Consider the following 15347-nt stretch of genomic DNA (forward strand, 5'->3'; position numbering starts at 1 on the left):
GGCGATGTGGGCATTTTCCTAGCCGCAAGCCCTGTCTCACATGCTGAAACGAAAAGCGCTTTCATTCCTATGGGAGGGAAGACCCGTTGATGGAAAAAAAACACGAGTCTCGAAAAACTTCTGCCAGGATGGCTTTCCCATAGAAATCCATTCACATGGGAAGAGGCGCGAAATTGATTTTTCATACGAGGGGAAGGAAAAGCTGAGGCTCACAACCGTCAATGTGAACCTTTCTTTTCCCATTGATGTGGTGTCTGCTTCATCAATCGTGGGGAAAAGTAGGGAATTTCCCGTCAGCATGGCATTTTCCCATGAAAAATGCCTTGAAAGAAACAGGCCCTAAGAAACATAACAGATGAAAGGCAAAGCGCCTTTATGGCAAGTTCGAATTCCTGTATTAAAGAAGGGTACTTTGAGCAAGAGAAAGAAGAGCTAGGGTATACTTTTGTAAATCCCCCAAAGCGGTACTCTCTCTCTCTCTCTCTCTCTCTCTCTCTCTCTAGGGTTTTAGTTCTCTGTGAAAGGGACCGGAGGGCCACCATGACTCAAGAAGAGCTTCTCGCTACTCATCTCGAATAGCAGAAGCTTGATGTAAGGTTTTTCTTTTCCCCCCTTTTTCTTTTGGGCTTTGTAGAGGTTTATCATTGTTTTAAGGTTTTTGGGTGCCCGAGAGTTTCTCTTATATTATGTAAATTTGTCAACTTTTAAGGGTTTCGGATGCTGTGGTGTTCCATTTGCGTTATTCTTTTTTTTGCTGAATCAATGTCGTTAAATTCTTAAGCTTTTCCATCTTTTATCAATTACTGTTTTTTTTACCGATTCTTGGAGTTTTGGGGTGCTTCCTATTGGTGACGTGCTCTTGCTTTTTTATGTCAAATCGTCGGAAATTTCGGCATCTTTTGCGAATGGGATTTTTTTTAGAATGCTATAGCATCTTCTTTATCCCCCTTATTTATGTTCGATTTTGAAGTTTATGTGGTTTGATCTTTAATTTCTTCTCATTCCAATTCGTTCGATGCTCTCTCTCTCCCCCTCTCTAATTCTTGGTTTTGGTGGTGATTCTTGTTCTGTGAATTCAAGGTTTTGGTGGTGCTCTTTTGTCTTGGATGCTTATAATATTTGTTCATTCTTTTTTCTTCTGTTATATATCGTGGCTGCCATATTCTGCAAAGGTAATGGCGTGTACTAAATGTTTAGAGACTGCTTGCCTGTTCATGATATCCCTGGGCCGTGGGCAGATGCGATATTGTGCATTCTAGCTTTGAGATGCATGACAGACACTCAGGATTGTCAGATAGCATCTATAGAACATGTTTTCTTTACAAGAAATTTTGTTAGTATATTTGCAATTCTTAATCTTGAATCTTTTCCTCATAATTTCTGAATTGTTTGTGATAACTTCGGATACATTTCTATCTTTTTTCCAATGGGCCTGTAGTCCGAATTCAAAATGGATTTTTTCACCTCGTGTACAGATGCTTCGGTTGTTTGTAAAAAGATCATGCTGTGGGTATTTCTCAAGATGTTTTAATCAAGTTCTTTTAGTAGTTTTAAAACATTCTTTTAGGTCTTGCACTTCATCCTTTTAGGTTTTCAATGGCCAAAAATGTGACTTTGGTTTTCTTTTGAACTCTGTTAGGTGGAAACTCTGCTTGAGGTTGAATATGATAGCTGGATGGTTAGGTTGAATATCATAACCGAGGTGTCAAGTTTGAAATTCATGGGTTTTATCCCCCAGCTTGCCTATCGAAAAAGGTAAAAACAAGATGAGACCATGCTTGGACCAAACCTGGTGGCTGTCATTACCACCTACGTCAAAGTCATCATCTTCTTCTGCATGGCTGCATACTAGGTTTCGTAGTCATTGTATTAATGTAAGATGTGGACCTGGTGTTTTTTGATCTAACTATTTCATCATCTACAACCTTATGACTGAGTGGAACTATAACGGGGTTTCTAGTTGTTCCACCCACAGTGCTTGACTGTGTCGTCTGCTACTACTGTATGAAAATTGACATCTTTTTCATCATATTTTCTTAAACATCACAAGAAAAAAAGATTGTGATCAAAGAGGTTTTGTATTGCAAGTTGGATTGTTCCAAAAGTGGAAATATGTTGTACATGCCATTGGTGGTTTGGTATAAATCTGATTGGTTTTATCATGATCTGAGAGGAATCTGATGGTCCCCTCCCTGACATCTTCCTCAGAGTGTCGATGTTCTGTTGGCACTGATGCATCATGAACTGATCGGGTTAAAAAATCATTGAATTTTTCAATTTTATGATGAGGTCCAGTGTTATATTTGAGTATATGCGTTCTATCTATCCCATGCAAAATGAAACTCCCTCTATACTGATTTAAATACATGATGATTGTCTGATTTAATCTATTCCATGGCGAGCTGCTTCCATAAGAAACTGTTTTTCAGCTTGTTGTCACCTTGTTTATTGGCATTTATGGTCCGATGAGTGGTTTGTGCACAACATGGATCATTTTCTGTTGATCTCATTCTTTGCACTTATTCTTGGTGTATTCCATGCTTTATATGAACTTTGAAATTGTTAACCAAGAAAGGGACATGGTGTCTCTCTAGCTGAGCAATTTGTTACATTTAGTGGCATGAAGTTATAAGTTGATGAATACTGACTTGCCACATCTTACTCTCAATTGTCTGATAGAGTGGCTGTGTTTGGTTGATTATGTGTATACCCTGTGATGGGAATGGGAGATTGGCTAAATCGGGTGGAAACATGGAGTTAATTTCCATATGTAGCATTCAACACAAATTAGGGCATAAGAGCCATGTGATCTCCAAGCCAGAATCTTCTGCCACGGTGCAAGATGATGAAGATGTCGATGAAACTGGAGTTGAGCCCAAGGACTTTGAGCTTGTGATGACTCAGGCAGGGGTGTCGAGGGCCAAGGCTGTCATGGCTCTCAAAGCGGCTGATGGTGACATTGTTACCGCGATTATGGAATTGACAAACTAAGGGAAACTTAGATAGGAGGTCGTTTTTTTCCAATTAAGAACTGCCTTTATCTCATCTTCCATTCTCGTTTTTCAGCTGAAGATTTGACTTTGCTTCATTATTTTTAATATAATTTTTCTAGTTCAATTTGTTTCATTATGTATGAGTGTTCACTTCTGGATTCTGTTAATCATCGCATCGAAGTTTCTAATGGAAGAGAGAATAGTTGGTCTTCCTTTTCGCGTTGAGGTTAGAGCAATTACTTTATTTTGTCCATGCTGCGTTTTTCATTGGTTCTTGTTACATGTCTTGCTACATGGCTCCTCTCTCATCTTCAGATTCCAAACATTTGTTTCAAAGATTATGCTTTTATGAGAGTTACTGAAATGAAAAGTTACCCAGACTCTTAGCCAAGTGGTGGAATAAACCTGGATATGGTTTCATGTTTCTGGATTTGATCTTTTCATAACCCTTTACAACCCTTTAAAGCTTGGTTTCCTAGGGCGCTTATCTTTACTACCAGTCTTTCTTGATATGCATGGGATTTGTACTCGAGTCCATTCATATGAAACTTGGTTCTCGTAGGTTGTATTCAATGAAAGACAAGCAAAGGTTGGCTGTGTGCGTAGTCATCCCCATATGGCGCTTGCTTGTTCATTCTCCTGCTTAACAAGATTCACAATATTCAATCACAGATGCCGGTTTGCTTGTCATTCCTAGAATTCTGAGTATGGCTGCCACAAGCTGTTACTGGCCCACCTGTGTGATTTGTAGTAATTAAACTTCATCTCCTGGTTCAGTCAGCCATGCGGTGAGCATGGCATGTTAGTCTTTCAACATTGTTGGGCGAAAATTGCATAGGGGTATATTTTTAATATTGATGGTTGGTTTCAAGTTATCTTGGTTCGACTGTTAGCTTGTTCCAAGTTATGAAAAGTGTGATCTTTGCGAAGTTGGGAAATTTGCTTGCGAGTCCATGAAAATTGCTGCATGCTTCAGGTAAATTATAAAAGACAATCCTTTCCTATTTATGAAAACCAAACATGCTACGTACATCTCCAGTGTTGGGTAAAACAAGAAGGAAGCATTGCAGTTCCACGACGAACATGTTCGCTGCTTCTCTGCATTGGCTGGAGAAACTTGATCGGATTCCCTCGGGGGATTTATAGAGAAAACGACTGTTTGGGATCTTTTTCCCAAGCTGCGCTGATAGGCTAAATGGCTCTGTTTTGGAGCTTTTCCCAAGGGGTTATCAGACCTCAGCCTTGCTATTGTTGTCTCCTTGGTTGGGTTTGGATCCTGATGAAAGGGAGATCTTTTTTTTTTCTTTTGAGAGGAAGAATGAGAGCCCTCGTGTGCAAGTGTAACAAACCCCACCCTCATAAATGACCGTCTTATAGCTTTTTCGCTAACTACATTTTTTCTTTAGTTCACCAAGTTGACTTGTTACAAGAGGATAAGGCTGTGCCTGTTCCCATCAGCGATAGTTTTAAAATACCAATTTTTTTATTCTATTATTTTCAGAAGCTGGTACCACAGTCGCCAGAAACGAGTACTGGTGCGTGAGGGTTTAAAAATTTTAGGGTATGTTTTTTATTTGCAACACAAATTCATACGATTCCAAAAAAATAGTAATACGGGTTTCTAATAAATGTTAATACACTTTCCAAAATAATTGATACGAGCTTCTAAAAAGTTGATACAATGTGTATATTTTTACAAAGATGCCTACAATTTAAAATAGTTAAACAGAATATGTAAATTAATTATTGTTGTATAATAATTCTTTTATGAGTTATAATATTAAAAAATCTTAATAAAAATAATGTCTTTATAAAATAAAAATTGTTTTTTTATGCAAAATTGCTAATAGAAACCAACTTAATTCTCATTTATAATGTTATAGAAACATGGTACATGTTTTTCAAGTAACTGAGACTCGTTTCTTAAACATTTGATACTTCTTTTTATGGTTTCATAACGGAGTTTCTTATTAGTATCTAGTGATAAGAATGACATGTGATACATAATGGTGTATCGATTACTAATGCAACTATAACGACTCTAACTCATATTTGTTAAAAAGTGATATTTTTTTTTAACATATGCGAAAACATTTCTAGAGACGACCTTTACAATTATAACACATCTACAACCACAAAGGATCATATACTACCATCATCCAAACCAAACCAACTTTATTAATTGAATTCATATAGTCTGAAAGCATGTGCAAGAAAATATAAATAAAGCAAAACATGGAGTCACGCTGTCTAAAAAAGAATCTGTCAAGTAGTCGTGTAGCACTCGTAGCTCCTCGCAAAAGCAAGTTCCCTCACTAGGCCTCAGAGGCTATTAAAAACACAAAAGTAAGTGTCAGAATTAAAGATTTTGCGTACAGATCTCTTTAATGAATTAAATAAGTTAAAATAACATAAATAAGAATCATACAACATTTTAGAGGGATGCAACTATAACAAATTCATAACGCAATTAACCCTTCATGCAATGAGAAATAATTATTAAGAAATATGAAACATCAATTAAGCGATAGATGACATTTATCATGTAGTTGGAAGCAAATATCATGCAATCATTAATTTAGCACAAGTAAGAAAAACAAGTATATATGCATGATCTAATGGATCGCAGGAATATGCATTATTTCAGTATACATGCATGAATAAATTATTTTTTTATCAGAGTTTTCTTTTATAAGCATGTCCATATTAAATGTACATAAACTTTAGTTCATCTTTTTATTACTGTTGCTCGCAGATACTCAAAATTGGTAAAACAATTCTCGAGGTCAAGTTAGGCTTTCAGTTGTAGCTTAACACATAACTTGTATTTTATTACTAAGTTTCACACTCAACCCTCAACCGATATCAGGAATCAACACCATCCATCAAAATATTAGAGTTCAACATCTAATGCCACGACATTATAGAAATCAACATCCATTAATGTCACTTTTTTGGTATAACAAAAACAAAAACTTGTTTACACACCACCCCTAGGAAAAGTAGTTGAATCTCTCTAAAATCGTTTTCGAAAGATGAACCACATAGTTGGGTTCAAGGGCACAACATGCACATGGAGTTTTAGTATCCTCACGATCCTCCAAAACTGCAAGTCCAGGATTCTCACACTAAAACAGAAACATCCAAGAAGTGTGAATTATATTGTTCTTTTTTATCTTTTTATTATTTTAATTTTTTATTTTACAAATCAACATGCAAAACCAACAACAAACATTTCGCAAATCAACATACAAAACTCATCACGGGACCACCGCCCGTGACAACATGAAACGATGCAATTAGAGTAATAATATTAAGTTTGATTTTCGCAATGCACAAAAACAACTAAACAAGAAGCAACACCTGCTCAAGGCTCACACGACCTACGATGATCCACTTTTGACCATCGATGCATCAAATACAAAAATCATAATGAAGATGCCACTTATACATTTTTTTTACATGCTTTTAAATACACATTTACACAAGCTCAACAAGGATGTGCATGAATAATAATTTTCACATGCATATCTTCACATGATTATAAGAAATATATGCTTATTTTCATGAATGGTCTCATGTTCCTTATGCAAATATGCTTATGCAGAACAACATAAATTTCAGGTTTGCACATGCACATGTTACAAAAATATGGGTTTCTTTACATGATTCACCTCATGCTCAAGAGAATCAACAAAAACCAAAATCTTAGGATTTACATGATATAAACAGCATTTTTTACATCTAATCATGCCTGACAATCCAATAACAATGCATAAAAATCTGCACATGTACCAGCATAAAAATCTATATTTTTAAACATGTACTAATCCACCCTTTAACTCTTTTCATGAATATGAGCATTTGGAATATGTAAAACTGGACATATCTATGAGCATCAAACATATTAAATTCTGAACCAAATCATGAGCATTTATAATCATACACATGTATATGTAAATTCTATCACACATGCATTTTTTTTAATGTGCATCTGAACATTCATAAATGAGCAAATCTAAATATACATGATCACAATAAAATCAGTCTTGTATTAAATATACGAGCATATTCTCACTCCACTCAAGGCCTTTTTTTTTTAAATAGACTGCCTACCTGCCCAACCGAACCTAGGTCGGTTGGGCCTGGTAGGCCCCTGCACCTGCCCAGCCGAACCCAAGTTGGCAGGGCTGCACCCTTACCCAACAAAAAATATATTTTTACTATTTCATTTTTTTTCCTTTTCTTAACTTCTGTTTCTTTTTTCTTTTCTTTTTTTATACTTCATAACCCTACAAGAGAATTAACAAAAGTGCAGATATCAGGAAATTCAATATATTTCTGAGAAGAAATAAAACCTATGTATGTATGTGTTGAAAAAGCAAGGTTTATTGTCACTTGCAAATCATCCGTAAGTTATGTTGCTAATGTGCTTATAATACAACAACAAAATGAGAGTTCTGAAAAATCTGACGCATGATAATTGGCCTCTCTCTTAATAGGTAAATAACATGAAATTAAGATACTTTAGGAACAAGATATAAAATTAGATTTTTTTTAATCTGCCCAAATCGACCTAGGTTCGGCTGGGCTGGACATGCTCTGAATCTGCCGAGACCAACCTAGGTTCGGCTGGGCTGGACAATCTAATAAATATACCCAGTCCACCTACGCTCGACTGAGCTTTACTAGACTTTAAGTATGCCCAGCTGAACTGCTTATCAGCTGGGCTCACTAAGCCCACGTACTGCATATATATATATATATATATATATATATATATATATATATATATATATATATATATATATATATATATATATATATATATACACACACACACGGTCAAAGCATGGGTGGTTCACATGGAACCAAGCCGGACCAGGCCGTGACACATCGGATAAGGGCCACCGAGATGGTCAGGCCTGACCACGACTGCCACCCGACCAGTAACGAGGATTGGGGTCAAATCGACCCAGTCCGTTCCCGATTCCTTCACTGGACACTTATATTCATATTCATTTTTCCATAGCCGAAAATTTAAAACTAAGTGTGTGTGCACATGATTCGCATAAGGTTAATGGAATTAAACAATCTATTCGGCTGGGCCTGGCAGGGCCTGCAGCTGCCCAGCTGAACCCTGTTTGGCTGGCCTGCCGGGCAACAAAGCTGACATATATAAAAAAAATCTATTTTTTTGTGATACATGACAACTATAAAATTTTTTTTTCTGTCACAAGGACTCAGTCCCAGCCGATCAGTCTGCTGGGATTGGACAGAATTTCGTACGGTGCCTCAAACACACCCAACCTTATATATAGTTTTATTCCCATTAAATATATACACACACACATATATATATATATATATATATATATATATATATATATATATATATATATATATATATATATATATATATATATATATATATATATTTTTTTTTTTTTTGAAACTAGGCTCAGTCTCAACCTGGGCAGTTGGCTGAGACTGGACAACAAACTGTCATGTCCCAACATACTATTCAGGCTAAGACAGGAGAGTTGTCCATCCCTTCCTAGACAAAAATACATAAAAAACCATTTTTTTTCTTTTTAACTATATATATATATATATATATATATTTTTCATAGATCAGGTTCGATTTCAAGAATTGCAGTCCCTTGTCCACTTGTCTGGAATCGTCCACTTGTCCAGTAGACAGATTTGTCCAGGATAAACAAAATGGATAAGGGTTCAGATCTGGCCAGATCAACCATCATCACGATGTCCAGATCTGTCTGCTAAACATATGTGACAGATCTGTCCAGATCCATCCAAAAATATATCAATATACATATGTTTCACCTATGTTTATACATATATACTTAACTATACATGAATATATGTGTAAACTAACATAGAAATAAAAAATACGTATTCTAAGCATGTATACACCTATTTTCATGGATTGAAACGGTGAATCTAAAGTAAAATTCATGGGTTTCTTTAAAAAATATTGCCTAAAGCTTATTTAGATTCTTCTTCGGAGATGGATGAAACGCCATATGGTTGGAGAGGAAGATGATCTCCACTTCTTCTTTCTCATTCCTTCTTCTACTTTTTCTTCTTTCTTTCTTTCTCTCTCTTTTTCTCTTTTTTCCTCTCTTTTTTTCTTTATTATTATTATTTTTTAATCTTTTTATAGAAGAATAAGCCCTTATCCTTCCAGCCCCTTCTAATGTGGGCTGGAGAGAGGTCTTCTTCTTTTGAGAGTCTCTCTCACCCACTTTCCATTTTTAAAAAAAAATCTCTCTTTAATTGACTTTTCAATTTTTTTCTAAAGAAGTCTTTCTTCTTTTTAATAACTCTTTTTATTATGATCTCTTAGCAATTTAGGGACTCTTTTAGGGAGTTCATTTAGTTAACCAAAATTGAAATTTAGAATTAATTTTAATTTAATAATAAATAAATAAATTATTAATTATTTATTAATAATTAAATACCCAAATACTTTCAAAGGGTATCTTATCTCTCTGGGAGTCTTTTTAATTCCAGTCAACTTTAATTTAAACATAAAATTGAATTTAAAACTATATTTTTTTGGGTATTGATTTAAAATTTGGATCTGAATCTAAGATTCAAATTTCAATTGGATCATAGGCTGAATCAATTCTTAATTAATATGGGTTTTGAACAAAGTTTAGATCCATATTAATTTAGATCAAATACATTGGATCCAATCCGATCCAAATCCGGACCTTGCTCATCGAGTCGGTCATTTTTTAAAAAATTATGATTTTCGGGTGAACCGTAGCCCAAATTCAAAAAAGTAAAGTATCATTACGCTTAGAATTTCGAGACGCATCCAACGATATATAACTCAAATTCACCTCTGAAATTTATCTCGAATTTTGCTTAAATTTAAAAGTAAAAAATAAAACTTTTTATTACCTTTTAATTGACTTATTTAGGTCTCGTCAATGAGACATGGGCCACGCCCAGACTCAATTATCGCATCCTAATATTGAGGCTTTTCTAATATTTCTACAACACTTAGCCAAATTTCAGAAATCTCAAAATTTAACTAAGTATGAAAATACACGCTATTATAACAACTATCTAAAAAAAACAGCATTTTTTAAAATGTCAACAGTTTTCAAAATATTGCGAGTTTATTGCGATATTAATGTGAGAAAAAACACTTCTATTATTTTTTATATTTTTTGCATTTTTAGATATTTCAATCAAAACACCCAATAATATCATACTTAATTAATTTATCCACCAGTCTCCAACGTTCTGCCTCTACAAAGAAGGTATGCAGCAATATTTTTCACATCACTGAGATTTTTTTGATACCGAGATCTGCAAAATTGTCTCGATTGACTTGATAGCAGATGAAGCCAGGGGCGACTTTAAGGGTAATACCATCAGGAGTCCCTTCAATACCGTTCATCCACGCAATCAACAGCATCGAACCATGATTTTTTTTTTATCTCAGCCGTCCACTCATTATGCTCTAAATGACATTCATATAGAGCATCAATGTCCCCCAAAAGAAATTGTGGAACCCTGTGTTTTTGAAGTGGGAAGTTTATTTCCTGTATTATAGGAAACACACTTCACACTCACTTTTTAAATCATTTTCCTTTCAGTTCCCACCCAAATCCTATTATTTTCCACTCACTTCCTGTTTATTTTTTATGTTATATATATATATATTGCCTTTTTCAGTAATTTCTTGTTCGTTTCTTGTCGCTTGATACACGTAGCCTTTTTCACTTCACAATAGCTTCCAAAACGTATCCTTGATTCGTGCTTCATTCTACTTTTTAGCATTCGCTCTATCGTTCCTACTTCATGCACCATTTACAATATCCATTTATGTAGTATACAAACAGTACGACCATGGAGGCTGGATGCAGTTCATCACATGGATGGATGCGTCTGTGTAAGTTGGGCCGTCTTAAGATGAAAAGAATGTGGCTGTTTGCTCGCATGATTGTTGATGTTTCGGTTACTAACATAGAACACAGCATAATGTTTAATTAAAAATAATATGTAGGATGAAAGAACACCAACAACAGATTGTATCATCCCGGGAACGTAGATTTGGAAATGGCAACAGACTACTGGTCCTAAGAAGGCGAATGCTCTCGACCGCAGGCTGCCACTGGAATTTGTCCGTCGGGGCAGTGAGCCATCGATCAAAACAAGGCAAATCATTCATTCAATGGACTCACCGGACGTGGATTGGAGTTATAACGATGAAACAGAAAGCAAGCATACTTGTGCTTAGGAGTTACTAGAACTGGGGTGAAGGAGGACATACGGCTATTACAGTAGTCTCTTTTTCAAGCATAATACAGTTGGCCATGCAACCATTTCCCACTTGGAAGTTAAAAACAAGAGAACGGATAAGATTGATTCAAACCAAAAACACATTCAATAGAAAATGCTGATCCAAATCCAAATCTGTTTCAAAACTAGACATGAACAAACAAGTCCAAATTCAAACCCAATATTCATTTAGATCTTATGTTAAAATCCACATCGGAGAAAATTAAGGCACAGGACTGAACCCAATCCTTTTGCACCCCCACACAAGTGTCAGGTGGATATCAGCTTGGTCCAGCTTGACAGGCCGGATGGATAACCACACCATCACTGTGCAGTCAAAATTTTTCAACGGGCTCACTGCAGCCCAGCATGTGTTTGAGCTCAGCCCAACCTGAACTCAGACTCTGACCAGACCAAAAGGGTCAGGCACCTAAACCAACTCGAATTACAGGTTCACTTGATCAGTTTGGTGAAAGTCGGTTAGGGCTGAATAGTTGGGATGCTTCATGGCCAGTTCAACGGATGCCTCTGTAGCCGACCAGGTCCACCAGCATCAGCTGGCGAACCGGCCAAACAGAGATAACTGGATGATGAACCCACATTAGATAAGGTCAAATTCTGGAGCCAGAGATCCGGATGTGAGCTCAAATTACCAAAACAGGACAACTATGCTTCATTTGAAGAACGATCACCAAGACATGCAAAAATTGGTTGTACAGGAACAGAGAGAAAGCAACTGAACCAAATCATATAACAGAGCCAACACAAAGGATATTTTCCTCAGTAAACACCCCATTCTGTCAATTCAAAACAAAACTAGCTGTGTATTTGTTTCCACAGAGACCACAGTGAGCTGCTTCTGAGTAGAAAGAAATATTCATCCACAACAAAGAGTGTTGAAGAAAGCATTATCTACAGAAAGGTAACACAGAAAGGTCTTTACCTGGAAGGTAACAGGGAAAGGTCTTCACATGAGGGTCACTGGAAGCTGCATTCCAGGATGATGTGATTATAATGTTAATCAGAAAAAGGCCACCCACTGTAACTCCTTGGAATGTTATCTTCGTGGGCAGCCGAGCTACTTCCGGCAGAGCCACGATTAGAGCTCGAGTTTCCCGAGCGGAAAGGCCATAGGAAGGAAAAAGGATTACGCCTCCGTGGGTTATTAGAGTTCACATTGCTCTCCCTCCGACTTGTGTCGCTGGCAGATGAGTTCCTGAGACTGCTGCTATTGGAACTACTGGTTCCCTGTGTGGGCAATTCAAAGCGACAGACTGGACAAGAATTGTGCTGAACCAACCACGGCACGATGCATTCGGAGTGGTAGACGTGCTTGCAAGGCATTTCCCGAGCTTCGGTACCAATCCCATATTTTTCTTTGCAGACTGGGCAGTGGGAATCTACACGCAGGTGTCTCTGACCAATCTTGATGGTGGGTATGGCATCAATGGCAGAACGAGATGCTGGAGGAGGGCCACGCCTATCATTTGCGGTTAACTGTTCAATCAGTTCCTCAAGACCCTGATTCGTAACATAATCACCAAAGTTGGCAGGTATGTGCCTCAGTCCAATCTCGGAACCCCCATCGAAAATTACTTGCATCCCACCATTGCTGATCATCTCCGCAGGTATTTGTCCTCTGAATATCACAAAAGGACCCAAACCAAAACCTATAGGCTGTTCTTGACCTTGAGATCCGCCTCTCACATAAACCTCATGGTTTCTCCTCCCTGGTCGCGAGCCAAGGAAATCCGACAAAGCTTCCATCAGCCGAATATTTGGCTGATCATCATAATCAAGACCAAGCAAATCGAAAAGACCATTACCATCCACCTCATCAAGATCTTGAATGAAACCACCACCGCATCTTGAACAAACTGTGTCCCTTCCAGAGAGATTAACCATAGTGTTGCATTGGTAACACCAATGCGTACTTCCGTTTCTAGACATTTCTTAAGATCTACAAATTATCCCCTTTACCAATCCTCTAAAGCTCCTGGATGAAGATAAAAAGTGTAACCACAGTGTGGCAACCAAAACCAAAATTTTACGCCCAAAACTCCTTATTTTGATCCAGTCCCACTTATCAGCTACTAAAAGAAACACAATCGCAATAAGTATGAATTAGCTCAATTTTTTTTCCGCTCCACGATGGAATATACTGTTTTATCATTTCAACCAGCAACGTTAGAAAAGAAAAGCCCTAACAAACTTCTTACAGCCAAACAGATAAATTCTAATGCATGCATCGAATGCTATTTATAAGTTGTAAAAACAAAGTTCATTGGAAAAGAAAATTTTAAATCCAAAAGCAAGAAAAGGTGAAATTAGCACCTCTACCTACAAATTAACCAACAAACACACCAAAATCTCTTATTCATCCAGAGGTGCCAAAAGAAATCTGGTTTGACAGAAACCATAATTGAAAGCACAAATTAAGAAGGATTAAAAAAATGTGTAAGAAAATTAGAACCCCAGTGAAGAAGTTGGCCAAAAGAACAAAACCAGCAATAGGAACTTCGTTTTCCCACAGTGCAAAGGTCAATAGAATGCCATCATACACAATTCCAGAAAAAATGAACAGTAACCACATTGAATTAAGCGATTAAACATAACGATAGGAGCCTTAATCTACATGCAATCTACTATCAAAAACTGATTTTAAGTAAATTTTGAATGCGTGCAAATAGGGTCCAAAGAAAATGAACAAATGCAAGGAAACCCTAAACTTTTAGGGTTTTGAAAACAGTACACGATCTCTGCCAACTTCACAATCAGTGTACAACAGAAGCCTCCTAAAGATTTATCAAAACACCAACGCTACCGATGAAACCAAACTCGAGTGAAGATCGTTACGCACATCACAAATAAAATTGTGAATTCGCTTAAAAATTAACAGAAAAGGGGAGTAAACAAACCATATCTTATAGAGTTTCATCATATTGTCATCACCGTGATGACGATGATGACCATCAACAAGCCTTATCTCATCAACACAAGACCGAGGCATAGATTAGCGATCTAAAATTGACCACCTCAATCACCAAATTATATGGTTAAAGTGGACAATATTAACTTAAAACCCGTAGTATTCATCATGCAAGAAAAGACACTAAAATTCAAGTAAATTGTTGTCAAAGTCCGATAAAAGCAAAAAAAAAATCATAAAACGGCAATTAAATGCAAAAATGGCGACGAGACCCTAGATTTCAAAGTCTCATGACAAATACCGCACAGATTCTACTCAGGTCCCTCGGAAAATAAGACAACTCCGATAGACCACTCAAAACAACGAAAAAAACACAAAAACACCATAAAATTCGTCAAGCAATCAAAGAAACCAAAATTCAAGAAAAACTCAGCTAAAATTCTGGTAAATTGCTGTCAAAATCCGAATAAAAGAAAAAAAAAATCATCAAACGCCAATAAAATGCCAAAAAGGCGAAGAAACCCTAAATTTCAAAGTCTGATGACAAAAACGCACAAATTCTACTGGCATCCTTCGAAAAATAACGCAACTCCGATCGACCACTCAAAACAAGGAAAAAATGCAAAAACACACCGTGAAATTCGTCACGTAGTCAAAGGAACGAAAATTCACGAAAATGTCACTCAAAATCATAATAAAAACAAAGAAAACGCCAATAAAATGAGACGAAACTCTAGATTTCACCGTTCCGGACGATTCTGCCTCCAACCCGCGGCAAATCAAACACGAAAAACTCCTTAACCACTCAAAACAAAGAAAAGCGCACAAAGACCTTAGTTTTCGTACGATCGGCCATTAAGGGCAAGAATACTGAAGAGAATCGCAAAAAAACGCCAAAATCCACCAGAAAACACCAAATTCAACCCGATCAAGAAAGAGAACAGAGAATCAAGATCACGAGTAGTAGTAATAAGTGGAACGAGTAGCATACCTCGAGAAGGAGAGCTACGAAGACTTCCGAGGGAGAGATCTCATGGCGGAGGCTCCGGAGAGAAGAAAAAGCAAAGAAAGGAAAAGAAAAGAAAAAAAAAATATTAAAAAGA

At 36.8% G+C, this 15347-nt stretch overlaps 1 protein-coding gene and 1 long non-coding RNA gene across 5 annotated transcripts; one reads left to right on the forward strand and one right to left on the reverse strand.

Moving 5' to 3' along the window:
* Positions 1 to 194: 194 nt before the first annotated feature.
* LOC149819733 (uncharacterized) lies at positions 195 to 3205 on the forward strand. The gene is made up of 3 exons (XR_016426867.1): positions 195 to 596; positions 1640 to 1755; positions 2680 to 3205. It is a non-coding gene; the product is annotated as an uncharacterized LOC149819733 (long non-coding RNA).
* An 8838-nt stretch (positions 3206 to 12043) lies between these two features.
* Positions 12044 to 15347, reverse strand: LOC149819734 (putative E3 ubiquitin-protein ligase RHC1A). Of its 4 annotated transcripts, none has more exons than XM_089983169.1 (2): positions 15236 to 15347; positions 12044 to 13311 (listed from the first exon to the last, which is right to left on the reverse strand). In XM_089983169.1, the coding sequence occupies exon 2, from the start codon at positions 13263 to 13265 to the stop codon at positions 12333 to 12335; it is 933 nt and encodes a 310-aa protein (XP_089839295.1). In that variant the 5' UTR covers positions 13266 to 13311; positions 15236 to 15347; the 3' UTR covers positions 12044 to 12332. The 4 variants fall into 4 exon arrangements, with proteins under 4 accessions (XP_089839295.1, XP_089839294.1, XP_089839293.1 ...); XM_089983168.1 differs by having other exon boundaries at positions 12044 to 13408; positions 15236 to 15332; XM_089983167.1 differs by having other exon boundaries at positions 12044 to 13405; positions 15236 to 15310.

The sequence above is a fragment of the Nuphar pumila genome, chromosome 12 (assembly GCF_984573655.1).
Source record: "Nuphar pumila chromosome 12, dmNupPumi1.hap1.1, whole genome shotgun sequence".
Lineage (NCBI taxonomy): Eukaryota > Viridiplantae > Streptophyta > Magnoliopsida > Nymphaeales > Nymphaeaceae > Nuphar > Nuphar pumila.